The sequence below is a fragment of the Silene latifolia genome, chromosome 6, assembly GCF_048544455.1.
Source record: "Silene latifolia isolate original U9 population chromosome 6, ASM4854445v1, whole genome shotgun sequence".
NCBI lineage: Eukaryota > Viridiplantae > Streptophyta > Magnoliopsida > Caryophyllales > Caryophyllaceae > Silene > Silene latifolia.
In genome coordinates, this window is record NC_133531.1 from 25,759,583 (window position 1) to 25,779,743 (window position 20,161).

The following is a 20,161-nucleotide window of genomic DNA, read 5'->3' on the forward strand; positions in this document are numbered from 1 at the left end:
ATAAGAGAAAAGGAGAAGACTAGAAAAATCATTCACTCTACAAATCAAATCCTTCTAAGTTCCAGTTCCATCAAGAAAGAAGATCAAAGCATCGTCTCCAAGGATAGATCGACATTGAAGCACTTCAAATCCCGTGCCATCATCGTCGCCCCCAAGGAGTCAAATCATCAAAGGAGAGCAAGCCCAACGACCCTCCATCAAATCATCTGCGGAGATCAAGTCAAGCGACCCTCTTCAATCAAATCGTTCTTCTCTTCAAATCCCGACATCAAGCACCCGAAATCGTGCAGTCAAAGGTGAAGAAAACAAGATCCCGTCAAAGGAGAATTAAAGTCATCGCGACCCTCCTTAAAACATCGTCATTCAAGTGTAGTGGAGATCGAATCAGCGGATTACATTAGAGATTGTACTCGAAACATTTAAATTAATAAAATTATTTTGTTACCATTTTTGTGTTTGTCGTTTATTTTACAGATCACAAATTTGTGTATACAAATTTGGCACGCTCGGTGGGACCATCTCTACCGCTCATCTCTTTCTCCACATCAAAATCGTCAAACTCATCTCAATGCCTTCAGTGAATAATTCCGCCGAAAAGACGATAGGCGCGCCATCTGATTCTTATGTTGAAAGATCCACCACCCTTGGCGACAACTTCGGCGATCTACTCACCGATGCGAACACAAGAAGTTTTGAAGTGCCTTCAACGACGCAAACCGTCATCGTTGCTTCCGTGATGGTGATTGGAGCATTATCATTCGATGAAGAACTGGCGAAAATGAAGATTATCATCGAACAACTTCAAAAAGAAAGTCAAGAGAAAGATGCTCAAATTGCCGCTCTCAAAAGAAAGTTGGAGAAACGACCGATCGATGAAAACTCCGACTTCTCGAAGGTTAGCGGTGAGAGTGAAAAATCGAAGCATGATGACCACTCCGTGCATGATGATGGTGATGGCAATCCAAAAACTAAATCTCTTTCCGCCCAACAAATCCAAGAGGTGATCGAACGACTCGTCAAAGAAAAGTTCGGCGGAAGTAAAAAAGACAATCACCTCTACATGAAACCGTATACTAGGAGGGTTGATAGCTTGATGATGCCTCTCGGATACAAGCCGCCAAAGTTTCAGCAATTCGACGGAAAAGGCAACCCAAAACAGCATGTTGCCCACTTTGTCGAAACATGTAACAATGCAGGCACCGATGGTGATCTTCTGGTGAAGCAATTCGTTCGCAGCCTCAAAGGAATGGCGTTCGACTGGTACATCGATTTGGCCCACCAATCCATCGACAGTTGGAAGCAAATGGAAGAAGAGTTTTTAAACCGCTTCTACTGCACTCGCCGAGTTGTTAGCATGGTTGAACTAACTAACGCCAAGCAAGAGGAAGAAGAGCCCGTCATCGACTTCATAAACCGTTGGCGAGCACTAAGCTTAGAATGCAAGGATCGTCTCTCGGAAATTTCAGCAGTGGAGATGTGCATCCAAGGAATGAACTTGGACTTGGTTTATATTCTTCAAGGAAATAAACCAAGGACATTTCAAGAATTGGCGACTCGAGCTCATGACATGGAGATCACAATCGCAAGTCATGGGGGACATCTCTTCCGCCAATAGAAGCAAGCAAATGGAGGATTCACGAGAATTGTTACTTCGATGATTCGCGCAACCGTGGTTGTTCCTCCAAACAAAACAAATGGGGGCAAAGAAGCCGCTTACTCCGTGAAACTCCAAGAAAGCTCCAAAGCACGAGCCTAAACTGCAAACAAAAAAAAAACTCACAAAAAAAAAAAAAAAAAAAAAAAAAAAAATCCATGAACTACGTTGGCTTGATCTCGTGAAATGATTTCTTATTTTACGAGTACGTAGGCAGCTTGAATCTTACTCGAGTCCAGCCACGCCAAAACAAAAGCTCAATGTATCTTGGGGGCATCGTCAGTCGAAGCAACGAAAGTCTTCAAAGTGTCATGACGAAATTTTGGTGAATGCTCACGCGCCTCAAGTTTTCATTAAAATGATCAAAGATGAGCGAAGTAGGGGAAGAGGTTTCCAAACACTAAGGCCAAGTCGTAAACTCAAAGGATGTGACAAATGGAGAAAGCTCTCAAGCACCATAAATTCATCAAATAATCAAAGACATAGATTCGGAGAAAGCTTCCAAGCACCGAGACTTGTCTTGAAGTCAAATAATGAAGATTTGAAGAGAGCTCACAAGCACCACTTCTTCGTCAAAATTATGAAAGATAGGTTAGGGCTCCGAGAAAGCTTCCAAGCACGGAGACATTATGTTCATTATCGTAAAATCAAATGATGAAGATTGAAGAAAGCTCACGAGTTCTGTCAAAATTATCAAAGTTTGGTTAATTCTTGGAGAAAACTTTCAAGTACTGAGACTTTGCCGTAAAACTAAATGATACAGATTCGGAGAAAGCTTTTAAGCACCGAAACTTGTCGTAAAGATAAACGATGAACGATTGGAGAAATCTCACAAGAACCAAGACTTCATCAAAATTAAATGGTAAAATTTGATCTGGATCCGGAGAAACTTTCAAGCTTCGGGTCTTGCTATAAAGTGTGATTCACGGTCAAATAAAGCAAGCTCGCAAGCACCAAATTCACTCGAGTGTTGAGAAGTACTTCAGAAAGCTTCCAAACACTGAGACGCGGACAAATGACGAGGATTGGAGAAAGGTCGCAAACACCAAGGCATCGCCAAATGATCACACACAAATTGTCGGGGATTTGGAGAAAGCTCGTAAATACCAAGCCTTCGTCATCAATAATCAAACACAAGTTAGATTCGGAGAAAGCTTCTAAGCACCGTCTCAAACTCAAAGTCCAAAAAAAAAAAAAAAAAAAAAAGCACTGCTGCAAAGTGCAAACTACACACCCATCAAAGTCAAAATCAAAAGCCAAAATTCCAAATTAAAGGAAACATCCCAAATTAAAGGAAAAGGGAAAACGAAAATAAAAAGCATTTAACAAATTTGCCATTGGAAAGGAAGCTCCTGCAAACCCAAAAGTCAAACAACTTGGAAATCCCAAACTCAAATGCTAATTGATTTCTCAGTTGCGTGCAAATCTCTGCCCAGGAAATTTGTTTATGATGATGCTTCATGGTTTCCCTCGAGTGCAGCGTCTTTCTTTCCGTGATGGCGGGTCAGGCACACGTCAATGATAAAGCAGCTGTGATGACAAGAAGCAGGCGGTATTGTCCTCAAGTCGTGGCATCTTCGTGATCACAGGGGGCAGCGTACCGCTTAGCGAAGAAACTGATGCGTTGAATAGTCAAGCGAAGCAATGGTCGTGTCCCCGAAACGGGCGTGCTTGTTAAATAAGCCGCTGTTATTCTTGTGCCAGGAGTCTCTCAAAAGACATACTGACTTCGTCTTTGTGGGCATGATGGCGTTGTCCCAGATGACATGTACCTGTACATGACAAAAAAGAAGAAGAAGAAAGCCATGTTAACAGATTCGGCAGTTTGGCTTCTTTGTCGCAAGGTGAAGGTGTAACTTCAGGAAGTTGCAGGGGAGTGCTCGTATGGTCGCCACCATTCCGCATCACGCCAGGGAGTGGGGGTCTCAAATGACACGACAGAAATCATCCTTGTGTGAGATGGGCATGAAATGAAGCGGTTCAACGTGGCAAGTCTAGTGGCAGTTCGGCATAGACAAATCCAGCGGCAGCCCTTGAAATGGATCCTATCAGTCGACGAGCGAGTCTTGCGTGGTAGATACACATCAGAATTCACGATTACTATAGAATATGAGAAACAAGAAATTGGACAAAGTAGTAGTTTTGTACGATTGTTGTTCTGCTTTCTCTCAAAAGGAAATGATGAATTTATACAACCTAAGAGGAACCAAGAAGCTGGAAAACCAAACGATTGGTATCCTAAAGTAAAGCTATCCTAAAGTAAAGCAACATTAGTGCTAGTAAAGAGAAGCTGGGACCAAACGATTGGTATCCTAAAGTAAAGCTACAAAAGTGCTAGAAAAGATATGTACTAATTATATGTTAATCTAATAATAACACAATAGTCCAATACCCCCCCTCAAGTTGGAGCATGGGAGTCGGAAATGCCCAACTTGTCAAGCAAAACCATGAACTTCGGACGACCCAAAGCTTTAGTTAATATATCAGCCAATTGTGCTTGAGTATGGACATAGCATGGTAACACAACACCATTATGAATATGAGTACGAATGAAGTGACAATCGACCTCGATATGCTTGGTCCTTTCATGATAGACCGGATTGTTGGCGATATGCATAGCACTCTCATTATCGCAGTGTAACCGAATAGGTTCATGAATATGAATTCCCATCCCGTCAAGCAATCCTTTCAACCACAAAATTTCACATGTAGCGGCGGTCATGGCTCTATACTCGGCTTTAGTGGAAGATAAGGCAACCGTGGCTTGCTTTTTAGTTTTCCAAGAAATAGGAGAACCACCTATACAAACGAAATAAGCAGTAATGGAACGGCGCGTAATCGGACAACTAGCATAAGCCGCGTCACAATATGCTTCAAGCTGAAGAACCGAAGAGGAGCGAAAAAGAATTCCTTGCCCTGGATTATTTTTCAAATAACGAACGACCCGTAAAGCAGCGTCCCATTGTGTAGCTGTCGGTTTGTGCATGAATTGGGACAAAACATGGACCGAATAACTAATATCAGGACGAGTAAGACAAAGGTAAATTAATTTACCCACCAACCTTCGATAACTTGTACCGTCTTCGAGAGGAGCATCCGTAGCAAGAGCAAGTTGGTGTTTTTCATCCATGGGAACACCAGCAGGTTTACAACCAAGAAGGCCTGTCTCGGATAATAAATCGAGGGCGTACTTACGTTGACAAAGGAATAACCCCTTCGAACTGTGGGCAACTTCAAGCCCCAAAAAATACTTTAACTTCCCTAAATCCTTCATATAAAAGCATGTGCTTAAGTAAGACTTAAAGGCAGCTATAGCATGTGAATCATTTCCAGCTATTACCAAGTCGTCCACATAAATAAGTATGTGCATCTCAACTTTAGTTTTACGGAAAGTAAACAGTGAATTATCGGAAGCGCTCATAACAAAACCATAAGAAGATAAAGCTGTAGCAAGTTTATCATACCAACATCTCGGAGCTTGACGGAGCCCGTATATAGACTTGTGAAGTCGACAAACTTTACCCACGAATCCTTTACTAAAGCCAGGCGGCATGCGCATATATACTTCTTCCACCAAATCACCGTGAAGAAAGGCATTATGCACATCCATTTGATGTAATTCCCACTTTTTAATAGTGGCTACGGCTAAAAAAGTGCGAACAGTAACCATTTTAACCGTCGGAGCAAAGGTCTCTTTAAAATCAACACCTGCTTCCTGATGATTGCCAAGTACCACGAGTCGGGCCTTAAAGCGTTCAACGGAACCATCAGACTTGTGTTTAATTTTAAACACCCACATACAACCAATAGGAATTTTTCCAGGCGGTAAATCAGTCACAGTCCAAGTTTTATTAGTTTCAAGAGCAATTATTTCTTCAGACATTGCTTTTCTCCACCTAGCATTGCCCATGGCCTCTTTAAAGGACCTAGGCTCAATATCCCGAGTAATCGCTGCAAGAAAATGACGGTGTGGTTGCGAAAATTTATCATATTTCACAAAGTGAGATAAAGGATAAGAACTACCTGAGACGGAATTGGCGGTGGTGGGTGACTCATCGAAGACCGTGTCAATGCAATCCCATTTAACATAATCTTTGTGATTTTTATTCGGGATTTTTTCGCGCTTTCCACGCCCCAGATTAGCAGTTGTCGAACCCCCTGCATTATTCATTTCAGAACCAGAAATAACAGGGGCACTGTCACTATGAGTAGTAACGATGCTGTCCTCCAACGCATCCAACACAGGCCCACTGTTTTCACCAGAACCAGTCACGGCACCACCTGCAGCAGTACTACTGTGCTGATCAGAACTAGGTACGACGACCCCTGCATCCTCAGAACCAGTCACGCCACTCCCATTGTCACCCACGCGAGAGGCCGGACTAGTAAAAACAGGCTCGACATCATGGACAACAAACTCCTCATCGACAAAAACAGTGTCATCATTCGAAACATTCGACCCGACTCCTGCTGCTTTCGAATAAGGAAAAATCTCCTCAATAAAACTAACATCACGGGAATGGAAGTATTTACCCGACTCCAAATCAAACAAAGTCCATCCCTTTTTACCAAATGGATAACCGAGGAAAACACACTTCCTACTTCGACTATCAAATTTGTCAGTAGGATTGACATTCTTCGCATAAGCTAAACACCCGAAGACCCGTAGCAACTCAAGATTGGCTGGTTTACCAAAAAGTAATTCAAAAGGTGTTTTGCCATGTAGAATGCGACTCGGAGTTCTATTTATCAAATGGGCAGCTGTTAAGACACACTCGCCCCAAAATTTAGTTGGTAACGAACTCTGAAAACGCAAAGCCCGAGCAACATTAAGTAAGTGCCGATGCTTTCGCTCAACTCGAGCATTTTGTTGTGGGGTTTTGACCATAGAGGTTTCGAAAATTATGCCTTGTTCTCGAAAATAAGGAATTAAAGGTTTAAACTCCGTGCCATTATCACTCCGTATTCTTTTAAAAGTGGAATTAAATTGCCGCATAATTAAGGCGAAAAATTCTCTCATAAGTCGTGGAACTTCATCTTTCGATTTGAACAAAAAAACCCACACACTACGGGAATAGTCATCGACAAGAGAAAGAAAATACCGTGACCCACAAGATTGATTCGAGTCATAGGGACCCCAAACATCACAATGTAAGAGTTCGAACAAGTGCACCGCATTACTAGTACTCAACGGAAAAACTGACCGAGTTTGTTTAGCCCGAAAACAAACATCACAATATTTATTATTATCTAAATAATGCTTAATATTCTTAATTGACGGAAAACACTCCATTGCCTTAAAAGATGGATGCCCTAACCGTTTGTGCCATAGACCGACATTCCCAACAGCTTCGATTGCATTGACACGTCTTGGTTGTTCCATAGGCAGATGATAGAGTCCATCTATGAGTGCACCCTCACCAATCCTCGTCTTCAAGATACGGTCCTGAATAATACAAGTAGATTTAGTGAAATTGATACACGCATTTTGGGAAGTTAATAATTGTGAAACGGACAAAAGGTTGCAAGTAAAAGTTGGCACAAAAAGCACATCATCCAACGTGAAAGCAGTATTAATTCTGGCCTTGCCACGATGAGTGGCTTTTAAGCGTGCTCCGTTCGGCAAACCGACTGCAAGGGGGGCGATTTTAACACACTCAACCAATAGATCAAAATCTCCACACACATGTGTAGAAGCACCTGTATCGACAATCCAAGTGACCGCATGCTTACCATGAAGACGAATATGATTAGCATCAATTGCGGATTCACCGAACACCGCATTAGTTTGAGCAGTTGACGAGCTCGCCCCTGTTCCAGAGACCGCACCAGAACCAGAACGTGGCCCACGACCCTCCGGATAGCCGTACTTATCCCAACAGTTTGGTTCACTATGGCCGGGTTTCTTACAGTGGGAGCATTTCAGACGTGGCTTCCCCTGTTTTGTCCCCTGCCCACGGTTGTGAACCGCAAATGCCATGGCCGAGGGAGTCTCCTGGGTAATATGGCGGACTTCTTCTTCCTGCACGATACGAGAGTACACAGAATCCAAGGAAGGTAACGGTGTGATACCCAAGATATTAGAACGAGCAGTTGAATAGCAAGGAAGTAAACCCATTAAAAATTTCCGAGTTTGCCTCGTTTCACGACGCTGGCGTAACTGGACGGAAATATTACACCGACAACCGGTACAATCACAAGTTGGAAGGACGTCATAATCATTGACATCATCCCAAAGTTTCTTTAATCTACCATAAAACTCCATGACAGATTCATCATCTCTTTGTTTGCAATCGGAAATTTCCGATTCCAAATGATACACTTTTATGCCATTTCCACGAGAAAAACGAGTACGGATATCGTCCCATAATTCCACCGCCGTATCGCGATATGATATGGACGGTCGAATTGTGGGATCAATAGTATTAAAAATCCAAGCAATTACCGTGTAGTTAGCAATGGACCAATCGTCCAGGTCCTCTGACTCCTCCGCCGGTCGCTTGAGGGAACCATCAACGAAACCCAGCTTCCTTTTTGCCCCCAATCCGTTACGAAAACCTTTAGCCCATTCCGTGTAATTCGAGCCTGTCAAAACAACATGAGTTATTTTGGCAGAGACTCCATCGGAATGAGAAAGAGCGTAGACGGGTTTGGTGATATGCGGCGTGGGATTGGGTATTAATGCGCCTGACATGGTTAGGATTCGAGAATGCGAAACCCAACTGATACCATATAGAATATGAGAAACAAGAAATTGGACAAAGTAGTAGTTTTGTACGATTGTTGTTCTGCTTTCTCTCAAAAGGAAATGATGAATTTATACAACCTAAGAGGAACCAAGAAGCTGGAAAACCAAACGATTGGTATCCTAAAGTAAAGCTATCCTAAAGTAAAGCAACATTAGTGCTAGTAAAGAGAAGCTGGGACCAAACGATTGGTATCCTAAAGTAAAGCTACAAAAGTGCTAGAAAAGATATGTACTAATTATATGTTAATCTAATAATAACACAATAGTCCAATAATTACGCCAAAGAAGCAAGTAATGGCACTTTTACGGGGAGTTGACGGTGTCCGTAAAGGTCGCCATGACGGGCTGCATACGGTGGCGTCGCCTCGCTTCACGTCATGGTTCCGGGCCGAGCAATAGGGTGGTTCCATTATGTTCAACCATGTACCTGTACAAATCAAACGGAAATATGAAAGGACAAATTAACGGTGTCGCCAGTCCGAATCGAGCGTTGCTCCGCTGCACTTGGTGATCAGTTGAAAGCGTATCTACAGCTGCCTCCATCGCCGGAGAAGATTTTGTCCTTCACATCTCCGAAAAGCATAAAGGGAAGGTCTGCGTCACGGCTCGTGTATCCTTCAATCGACTTAATGCTTCATTCCTCCGTCGGGATGACGGCTTCATACTGAAGAATACGGTGGCTCCATGGCTTAGACCGAGCACCTGCACAAAAAAAAAAAAAAAAAAAAAAAAAAAAAAAAAAAAAACGGAGCCCGTGTCACCGTCAGCTTCTTATCGTGCAGTTGGGTCACCGGTTCATCTCGTCAGTGTCGTAACATCTGTGGCTTGTTTCATCGGTATTATTGCATCTCCGGGACGGCATCTCGTCATCTTCATTCCGGTCTTCGGTCTTCGGTTGGTTGCTATGAACAAGATTACCAGGTCTTCTATTTATACGCCATGGAGAAGAAGTTTAGGAGTGATATGACTCTTAATCTTGGAAACTGAACGATACGGCAAAGATTTCCATTCCATAAAACAGAAAGCATATCATATTGCCATATAATATCAGATGATCGCTAAAAAAAAAAAAAAATTCTGTGAGTGCTCCGCAAGTCTCAAAGCCAAAATGGACAACTTAAAGATAAGCAAGACAAAATGTTCACAGACGGTACAATTATATCAAGTATGAAATTTATCAGCCTATCAAAATGCCAATTGCCAAGAGAATTCATTATTCATGTAGTGATGGTGTAGGTTGATTGCTTAAGCCGATCTACAAAAGTAAAAATTCGAGACCCGATCATGCTTAAACACTCAAATCGTGTACATGACCAAGTCTCGAGGGGGCAATTTGTAGACACGTAAAATTTATATACGTGCCACGTCGGAAGTCAAGAGTCAAATGTTGACCCATCAAATGAAATGCAAAATTAATATTTTTAATTTGGACGAAATTCAATTAAATTAGTCCATTTTAATTATTTTACCCGAATTCATTAAAGTGGCAAAACCCGACAAATGGGTCAAATCCACCTAAATGAGACAAATCGACTTTCAAGTCCAAGCCCATTAAAAACCTAGAGTTTTAGTGTGCATTTCTCTATAAATAGAGAGCTCATGTTCATTTGCAAGGGATGGAAAAAAATATAAGAGAAAAGGAGAAGACTAGAAAAATCATTCACTCTACAAATCAAATCCTTCTAAGTTCCAGTTCCATCAAGAAAGAAGATCAAAGCATCGTCTCCAAGGATAGATCGACATTGAAGCACTTCAAATCCCGTGCCATCATCGTCGCCCCCAAGGAGTCAAATCATCAAAGGAGAGCAAGCCCAACGACCCTCCATCAAATCATCTGCGGAGATCAAGTCAAGCGACCCTCTTCAATCAAATCGTTCTTCTCTTCAAATCCCGACATCAAGCACCCGAAATCGTGCAGTCAAAGGTGAAGAAAACAAGATCCCGTCAAAGGAGAATTAAAGTCATCGCGACCCTCCTTAAAACATCGTCATTCAAGTGTAGTGGAGATCGAATCAGCGGATTACATTAGAGATTGTACTCGAAACATTTAAATTAATAAAATTATTTTGTTACCATTTTTGTGTTTGTCGTTTATTTTACAGATCACAAATTTGTGTATACAACTATAATCAGTTTTATTCTTTATTTTAGGCAAATGTAATTATCTTATTCATTTGTAATTATACGATCCTCAATTATCTCCACAATCAGTGGGATTAGATTAGATAGCTTGCTGTGTATTTGTAGTATATAAAGCCATGTATTCCTACCTTGCAAATCATCAATACAATTCATCTTTATTATCTTATAGTCCCAACGTACTAATTAGTTATTACACAGGGAATAGCTACCCCCAGAATGTCCTCGCGCATAATTGTACGAAGAGCAGCATTTGGATATTCGACAAAGGATTTAGTAATACTCGACTCTACTCCTTGATTAGCTAGCCAATCTGCCGCTCTATTTGCTTCTCTGTAACAATGCTTCAACTCCACCTTCTAGCTGTTATCAAAAATATAATATCTTATATGCTCCACACATTAAAGTCTGTTTGTTCATTGAACTGGGTTTTATCTAGAACAATTAAGGGGTTGTGTGATTGTGTAAACGTTGATGGTTCATTTGAAATGGATCGATGAAACGAGCATTGCCGATTGCAGAGATTACAACAACATAAGCGAATGCCTTTAAAGCTCCCTTCTATGGTAATAGTAAGGCAGAAAGGTCATGTATACTTGTATAGGCAGCCCGCTGCCCGCAGCCTTACCCTTGTCTTGAAAACAGAAGGATACTGTTTACGGATGAGTTCAGATGACTAGTAATGAACATTGAGCTGATAATTGAATTGAATTACTTCTACCTCATAATGTAAGAAGAAGTACTGATTAGGACGAAATCATCGGAAACAGGGTTTGGATCATACCATTTAATTTGGTATAAATTGACTGGGCCCGTATAATTCACTCCAGTCTTTGGTCCTTGTTTTTGAAATATTGTTACTCGTCTTGGACCAGCCTAAGACCGATTAATTAAGGTCCTTGTTGAATTTCCCGAAAATTGAAATTTATGTTTTTTAAAATTAGTCCTTACAATTTTAAGTAATGAGATATTTTACCATAATAAAAAACATTAGAAACTCAAACACATCATTTTTTTTAATTAAAATTAAAGCTCGATTAACTATTTTATTGTTTTAACGAAATCTAAATGCATTTAATTACTGTATACTAATGAGTACTAGTGTAATCTGAAAATAAAACAGGCCTAGCTGTGTACAACATACAGGCGTAAATGCTGTATCAAATGATTTATGATACAGCATTTAAGCCTACCAGTTCTTCGCAAATGCTTCCATTTTTGAGTAAGCATGACTCACAAATCACAATGAAGGTTGCTCGGAACTCTTTGCCTTAGATATGAGTTCCAATTAAGGTTTTTCACCGTAAAATCCAAGCGAGCAAGCTTGAGATTGAAGCTTCATCACAATGTCCGATACTTAGGCAACTTCAAATAGGTCGATCAGCAAATCCTCTTTCAACCATCATATCCACTAACTCCTCGCGCTTCTTAATATGACCTGCATTTTTCAGCTGCTTCAGAACCATTTCGTACAAATGCGTACTTGGTCTCAAGTTCTTTTCCTCGATCATCTCCTTGAAGTACTTACATGCATCAGACCAATGACCCATAGCACAAAACATCGAAATCAAATTGCTATAGGTATTCACATTAAGCTCAACCTCAAGCTCATCCATTTCCTTCTTGAGCTTAAAAACCTTATCAGTAGACTTCAATTCAACAAACATCTTCATTAGCACATTATAAGTCACGGTATTAGGCTGGCACTTCAACTCCTTCATCATTGCAAACAATTTGTCAGCAGCATTCACATCTCTCGCTTTCACGATACAACTAAATATCAGGTTAAAACTATGCACGCTAGGCACAATACCCTTATTCACCATTTGGTCTATCAATTTCATCGCATCATCCCTATTCCCATTCCTACATTGACAATCAATCAAAAAACTATACGTAATCGCATCAGGTTGACACCCAAGCTTCTTCATCTGATTATAAACCTGCAAAACCTTCTCGGTCTTCCTCGCCTTCACATGAACCCTCATCAAACTATTAAAAGTTGCAGCATTAGGCTGGAAACCTTTCTCAATCATCTCCGATAAAACATCATGTGCCCGCGAAATCTGCCCATGTCTACACAATCCATCAATAACAATAGTATAAGTATACACATTTGGAACAATTCCCTTCGTCTTCATTTCACCAAAAACCCTCTCAGCCTCCGAAATATTACCAACCGTACACCAACCACTAACCAAATTAGTATAAACAACAACATCAAGCTCAAACCTATCCTTTAACCCATCAAAAAACGACTGAGCCTCGACCGCCTTTTTTTTCTTAACAAGAATGGCAATGACAGCAGAAATTGCAGCACTATCAGGGCTACAACCATACTCCTCCATCCTATTAAAAGCGTGAATCGCCTCAGAAATCATACCAGCTCTAACATACCTCTTAATCAACCTAACAAAAATATCAGAAGGAATTTCTAATTTTCGGCTTTTCATTTCGTCGATTAATCCCCACGCAACATCAAATTCCTTAGCTTTTCCAGCTAAATCAACCGTTTCAACAAAACCCTGCTTAAAAATTTCTACATTGTGACCTTGCCCAACTGCCCAATTAAAAAAGGCCAGTGCTTGTGGAAAGGGGATATCATGGCGAACAGACCGGCATTTTTCGATAACAGAGACGACAACTGAAGACGAAACACACTCACCTGAACTAACCTGAGAGAAGGATTGAGCAAGGGAGGAAATTGTAAAATTACAGTTAGGGTTTTGGTATACATTAGGGTTTCTTCTATAATGATCTGTAATCAATAAATGCAATCCTTCAACAACTGGGTTCTCTTGAGGAGTGATATTAGAGCTTATATTAGCATCAGTTTCATGGGTTTTTTCATCATCTTCAGAAAAATTAGGGTTTTTAGTGGATTCAAGAACTGTCGAAAACCGTGAAGAAAAGGGTTTAATAAAAGATTTAGGGAAAGCAAGATGTAATTTTGATCTAATTAACGCCATTTTTAGATTGACTAACGAAATGGGTTTGAAGAAATTTTTCATTTTTATGAGTGGTTTTGATTGAATTGAAAAATCTGAGATTTAACAAGGGTTTTAGGGTAAATTTAGGGAAGAACAGTGAATCAATTATTAGCAAATGAGACAAAACGGCGTCGTATTGATGTATTGGGCCGAGATTTTAGTGGGCCATTTCTTTGTTTATTTTGCCTTCAATCTAAATTGTACGCGAAATAAAAGAAAAAAATAATAATTATTTTGGCTACTTTCTCTCTCTTCCTTGTTCCAACTTCAAGCGGCAAGAACTGTCAGGTACAAAAGAAAAAATTCATGATCTGTTTTTTTTTTATAATTTTTTTTTGGGTGGAATTATATTTATGAATTGTTTTGATTGTTATTAGGATTAATAAAGATTAATATTTGATGAAATTGGTAATTTGAACAAATGACAATGTTGATTTGTTCTTGTTGGAAATTGTATGAGATTAGAAAGGGTTTGAAGATCCAATCTTTATACACCTTGTCCCGGTCATTTGTATACCTTTGATTCAAATACCTCTTCCGAAGAATAAAAAAGGTAAACAAATGATTAGTACGGGAAGTATATCCCATATGTGCCTCATATTACCAGTCTGTTTGTTCAATAAGGTAGCTTTTGTTTAGAACTCCCTTCTATGGTAAGATAAGGCCGCAAGGGGTTCACTTATACGCAGCCTTACCCTTGTCTTGAAAACTCGGGGATATTGTTTAGGGATGACTTGTATGAAGATTGAGTTTATAATTTAATTGAGTGACTACTATCTCGTTAAGTAAGAAGAACCCAGCACAACATCCAAGGCCATTCCTAAAATCCTAACTTTTTGAGTTCCACCTCTACCTTCTAGTTCTGAATGTGCAACTAGCATCCGTGTTCGATTAGGTTCTAGAAACGGTTTGAGTTAGTAGAACGCTGCCTCTCTTTGTTGTTAATATAAGGGTAAGAGTAAAGATTGCGTATTTCCAACCCCTTTATCCCGCCATTCATTTGGTGGGATCCTTGAGGCATTGGAGGTAATGTTATAGTTGCAACCTACCACCACGTTTATGGTAGACGAATTAGGCATACTGCAACTTGAGAATGTAGAATTAGTGGTTATTTGTACTTTCTGAAACAAGAGGCTCTTGCTTGTACCCTTGTGGTGGGACCCTTCCCCGGATCCTCGCCTAGCGGGGACGCCATCGTGCACCGGGCTGCCCTTTTACTCAATATGCTGCATTTTATTACAATGGATCTGAATTTTTACAGCTTGGCATGCTAAACAGATTTCATGGTAGAGAGTGAGAAATCTCGCATGTTTATCTTCCTTGATGATCTTTCTTCATTAAATTTAGGATTTTTATGGTCCGAATTCCATTTTATGGCGTGGAACACTTTCTCCGTCCATGGCTGATTTTTCTGTCTATCTTCTGCAAATCCAGGACAATTTTTACTACTCCAACTGGTTGCTTCTAGCATTTGACCCGGTGTGAGTGTGTGACATATAGACATGATCAGGAACTTGCGAAAGTGTCAGATTGTCGCTCCGAGTTTAATTTCTAAAGCGAGCCAATTGAGCAAGGCTCATTGTTGGCGAACACTTCATAATGGTCCAGACACTGTAGAAGAGCTGCTAGATCGCCATGTAGTGAAGGAGAAGCCATCACTTGATGATGACGAAAATGAGAGATTAAATCGCCAAAGGCTTACCAGTACAAGGCGGGAAGCAATGTGTCTTTACAGAGATATTTTACGAGCAACACGTTTTTTCATGTGGCCTGACTCACGAGGCATATTGTGGCGAGATATTTTGAGGGAAAATGCACGGAAAGAATTTGAAGACGCTCGATTTGAAAAGGATCCTGAAATTATAACTCGATTGTTGGTCGGAGGACGAGATGCTGTTCAAGCTGCCATTGACAAGCTTGCTGAGAAACAGAGAGAGCAGATAGAGAAAGAGCGGAATGGTAGAAATTAAGATTATGATTAAAGGTTACAAATCCTAATCTTTCATCTGTAGCTGTTGCAAAAGGATGTGAATGTCATTAGGCTTTTTGTATGTCACTCTTACTCTTATGCTACTAAGTACTAATCATCAAATGCAAAATCGTTCATACTGTAATTTCTGATTAATTCACGAGAGCCGTTTGGTTTACAATCACATTCTGTCAGTTTCTTCATCTATTATCTGTAAAAAGTTGTGATTCCTGGTTCCTTCCCGATTATCTTTTCATGTACGCTACAAGAATATTACGCCAGTACATTCTAAGCTCTCGTCTTAAATAACTAGATAAGTCGAGGTTGAATGTACGAACCAAACTGTAGAAAACTAGTAATGTGATTCATGCATAATTTTGATACCAAGCAAGAATAACTTACTTTATAGTACACATTTCATATTAAAAGCACTAATGTCACCAAAAGCATCATCTCTCTTGGGTTAAGCAAAGTATCCTAAATATTTAGGTATGAAACTTGACTAACATGGCTTCCTTTCCTTCATTAAATAACCTAAAACATTCCAACAAATTATCTAACTACAACCCATAATTGTCTCCATTTCCTCCGAAAAATAAAAGCGAAAAAAAAAAATGGGAAATTGTTTTTCTTCAGATTTTTGCTGTCCAAGAACACTTGAGATTGCAATCTCGTCTTCTTCTTCAGACACAGCTCCTAGGAACAAGTATAGACCTCCACCGCTTCCTCCACCCTCTAAACCGCCAATACCCTTGTATTTCCAGGAAACGGGTCCAATCTTGAATAAACCGTATGTGGACATCTCCTCAATATATCAGCTTGACAAAGAGCTAGGGAGGGGACAGTTTGGTGTCACCTATTTATGTACTGAAAGATCGACTGGTATGAAGTATGCATGTAAGTCCATTTCTAGGCTGAAGTTGAAGCATAGAAAAGATATTGAAGATGTTCGGAGAGAAATATTGATAATGCAACACCTTAGTGGACAACCGAATATTGTCGAGTTTAAAGGGGCTTATGAAGATCGGAATAGTTTGTATGTGGTGATGGAGCTTTGTTCAGGTGGGGAGTTGTTTGATAGGATTGTGGCGAAAGTTAGTTATTCGGAGAAAGAGGCTGCTGTTGTTTTTAGGCAGATTGTGAATGTGGTTCATGTTTGTCATTTTATGGGAGTTATGCATAGAGATTTGAAGCCTGAGAATTTTCTGTTGGTTTCTAAGGATGAGAATTCTGCATTGAAGATTACTGATTTCGGGCTTTCTGTTTTCATTGAGGAAGGTTGGTGTATCTGTATTTATACTGTTTCTTTTACATTATACGGTTAATTTCATATGCTGAATTTGCTGCATATATTTCGAAACGAAATTGAATATTATGCTCTAATGAAATGGATATACCAAATTATACTAGCTGATAGATAAAACTACAGAAACTAAAGGTGTATACTGAGTCGCAAAAATGTTGCAGGAAAGGTGTATAAGGAACTGGTAGGAAGTGCATATTATGTGGCTCCAGAGGTATTGCAGCGTCGTTATGGCAAAGAGATTGATGTCTGGAGTGCTGGAATCATGTTATACATTCTTCTCTGTGGTGTTCCTCCTTTTTGGGCCGGTATGCCCTAACTTCACACTTTAGATGTTTTTTTTTTTTTTTTTTTTTTTATCTTAAATGTGAAAATCACACACATTAATGCTGAAATTACTGTCTCAGAGACTGAAGCTGGGATTTTTACCGAGATTCTGAAAGGAAAGCTTGATTTGGAAAGTGCACCTTGGCCTTCAATATCTGCAGAAGCCAAAGACTTAATTCTTAAGATGTTAGCAAGAGATCCGAAGGCTCGCATTACTGCTGCCCAAGCGCTTGGTAGGTTTCCTGTTCAGAAAAATGACTCACTATACTATCTACGCTGTATACTGTAAAGCAGCAATCGTTGCCATGGTTTTCATTACTGTTCTTCTGGAATAGTCTGCATTTTTTAAATCACCGAGAGCCTTTAAGAATTGAGACGCTGTTGCAATGTTGTTGATGCATGAAACAGAACATCCATGGCTCAAAGAAGGTGGTGAAACTTCTGACAAACCAATTGACAGTGCTGTCCTTATTAGAATGAAGCAGTTCAGAGCAATGAACAAACTCACGAAACTTGCACTCAAGGTAACGAAGCCAGGACAAACGACAATATATGCTTTCTAAGCTGCTAATTTCCACAATGGGTCATACACTATATGAAAATTTGTTTACTAATTACTGAACTGGCAAATGTTCGCTAACTTACATGGTAAAGGCTTTGAGCTGTGATATATATAGCCAAGAGTCAAAACCTAGATTCAAAATTCGTCAATGTTGTCATTGTGGCTTCCTTTATACCAAATAAGGAGGTCTAACTTTTGAACCAGTCACTTGAAGGTATTAATGTTCGCTATACTGGTATGCAGGTAATGGCAGAAAATCTGCCAGACGAAGAAATCAAAGGATTAAAACAAATGTTCAACAACATTGACACAGACAGAAGTGGTACTATCACTCTGGAGGAACTTAAAGCAGGGCTGGCAAGACTGGGTTCTCGGCTCACTGAACCCGAAATTCAGCAGTTAATGGAGGCGGTAACGGCTCCTTAACTTTCTCTTTAATCCCTTAGAAATATGTATAATGCTCCCATCTACTAAAAAAAGGTTACAAGTAAAAGGGAAGCATTGACTCATTGTTATGCAGCTTATTTAATGAGTTCTGGTTTATAACAGGCTGATGTTGATAATAATGGGAGCATTGACTACATGGAATTTATCACAGCTACTATGCACCGTCATCGACTAGATAAGGAGGAAAATCTGCAAAAGACTTTCCTGTACTTTGACAAGGATAACAGCGGGTTAGTATCACTGTACTGAACAACTGACTGAACTGTCTACGCTTCTTATACAAATACGCAGAGTCCACGTTTTCACGACTCTTGTTTTATCGGATAGGTATATCACAAAAGAGGAGCTTAGACAAGCCATGGAAGAATATGGAATGGGAGATGAGGCAACTATCAAAGAGATACTTGATGATGTTGACACTGACAAAGTAATTAACTTCTTTCGACTTTTTTCTTCAATTTTTTTCATGTATAGTTGTACGATTTTTTTAACGTGTATTCTAAGGGCAGACATTAATAACCTAGATGAAAGATTCACAAGATATTCTCACAAGATAATCAACTATAAACTCATTTTTACCATAATTAACGAGAATATCGTGTAATTAGCTGTAATGACTTAATATTTGCGTGCAGGATGGACAAATTAATTATGAAGAATTTGTAGCAATGATGAAGAAGGGAACAACTGATGCTGATGGGAAGCAAACTGAATTGTTATTGTTCAAGTGAAGAGGCCAATCTTGAACTTGTTTTGCTTATTTATTTGTATAATGTAAAGTTTTCATGTGTCCCTTTAAGAACAAAGAGTTATATCTATATTACTTTGACTATGTGAGTATTCATATTACATACGTGTACTCGTTTGAGTCGTTTCTGACACATAACACCTAATCATTCGGATTTTTGAACATAGGCAAGTCATATTAGAGTATAAAACCGATCTTGAAACTCCAAGCATCAGCTTAAGCTTTTGGTTGAGATGGTTTCATGACAAGTCAAGCATACTGAACACTTCAGGTAATTCCGAATTCTTAGATCTGTCAAAACAAGTTAAACGAAGTTTCATCTTTAAACTAGTGCCAAGTGCCAAAACATAGTAGCCCGCTAGGCATCATAAACCCATACCCGACCAGATCGACGACACTAGTCCAACCATACTCATCCTTATACTAAACCAAACATCTCACATTCGACCAAACTCTATAGAGCCTACTGTTCACTTTTGTCCATTACCTTCTGAGTTGAGTATTCTATAATTTGTCAACCAAATCTACCTAACATTTGTTGTACCATAAATGGGCCTACATGGCAAAAGGTACTATTTGAGTACAATTTGGGCACAAGCGTAAACCAAACCATAGACTCCGATAAGATAGTCGGAAATTCACGAAGTACGGACTAATTTTTCTTTATCGATTTGTTTCTGGTAAGGCTATTTTATGGGTGCTGCTGAAGAAAGTCGACAAATTACTTCAAATCGTTGATTACTTTAATAAATTGCCCAAAATACCCGAAATTGTATTTGTGCCTTGTTACTAATTGACGGAAAATGAATCGATTTTTATAAAAACAAAAAAAAAAAAGGTAGGATGTGCACTTCCATATCAAGACCTAACTTTAGACGAGGAAAATACACATTCAAACCTAGATATAAACTTGTTTAAGGCGACTGAACACTCCATCGCTTTCTTTTGCATTAGAAATTCTAAACCTTGATGACTTCCTACTTACGAACCCAATCATTATAGAGCTTGACTTTGACGTCAAAATTAATTATTTGCCTTTCTATTTTGTGAATGTCTTTAATGAGTAATTGGATCTTCCACACTCAATTTGGTCTACTTATCCATCTAATTATTCGTTTTTTTCTCTTTTCTTAATTTTTGTGCCAAAACCAAAGACATACAAATGACCGAAACGGAAAAAGTATAAATTACATTAATGGATCTCAAACGTATTTCTCTAAACAACAAATTGAACTAGTTATAGTCTAAAAGCACTAATCATTCGGTAGACAAAT

The 20,161-nt window shown here is 39.6% G+C and overlaps 3 protein-coding genes and 1 long non-coding RNA gene across 4 annotated transcripts; 2 read left to right on the forward strand and 2 right to left on the reverse strand.

The window, feature by feature from the left end:
* Positions 1-7,560: 7,560 nt before the first annotated feature.
* Positions 7,561-8,348, reverse strand: LOC141587902 (uncharacterized). The gene is made up of 2 exons (XM_074409365.1): positions 7,727-8,348; positions 7,561-7,676 (listed from the first exon to the last, which is right to left on the reverse strand). Exons 1-2 carry the CDS (start codon positions 8,346-8,348, stop codon positions 7,561-7,563), a joined length of 738 nt encoding a protein of 245 aa, XP_074265466.1.
* Positions 8,349-11,787: 3,439 nt separating this feature from the next.
* Positions 11,788-13,627, reverse strand: LOC141586559 (pentatricopeptide repeat-containing protein At1g20300, mitochondrial-like). The gene has a single exon (XM_074407839.1). The coding sequence runs from the start codon at positions 13,550-13,552 to the stop codon at positions 11,909-11,911; it is 1,644 nt and encodes a 547-aa protein (XP_074263940.1). The 5' UTR covers positions 13,553-13,627; the 3' UTR covers positions 11,788-11,908.
* A 106-nt stretch (positions 13,628-13,733) lies between these two features.
* LOC141586562 (uncharacterized) lies at positions 13,734-15,679 on the forward strand. Its single transcript, XR_012519602.1, has 2 exons — positions 13,734-13,819; positions 14,966-15,679. It is a non-coding gene; the product is annotated as an uncharacterized LOC141586562 (long non-coding RNA).
* Positions 15,680-16,019: 340 nt separating this feature from the next.
* LOC141586561 (calcium-dependent protein kinase 29-like) lies at positions 16,020-18,988 on the forward strand. Its single transcript, XM_074407840.1, has 8 exons — positions 16,020-16,778; positions 16,968-17,111; positions 17,211-17,363; positions 17,539-17,654; positions 17,936-18,103; positions 18,242-18,369; positions 18,467-18,566; positions 18,775-18,988. Exons 1-8 carry the CDS (start codon positions 16,115-16,117, stop codon positions 18,868-18,870), a joined length of 1,569 nt encoding a protein of 522 aa, XP_074263941.1. The 5' UTR covers positions 16,020-16,114; the 3' UTR covers positions 18,871-18,988.
* Positions 18,989-20,161: the final 1,173 nt, after the last annotated feature.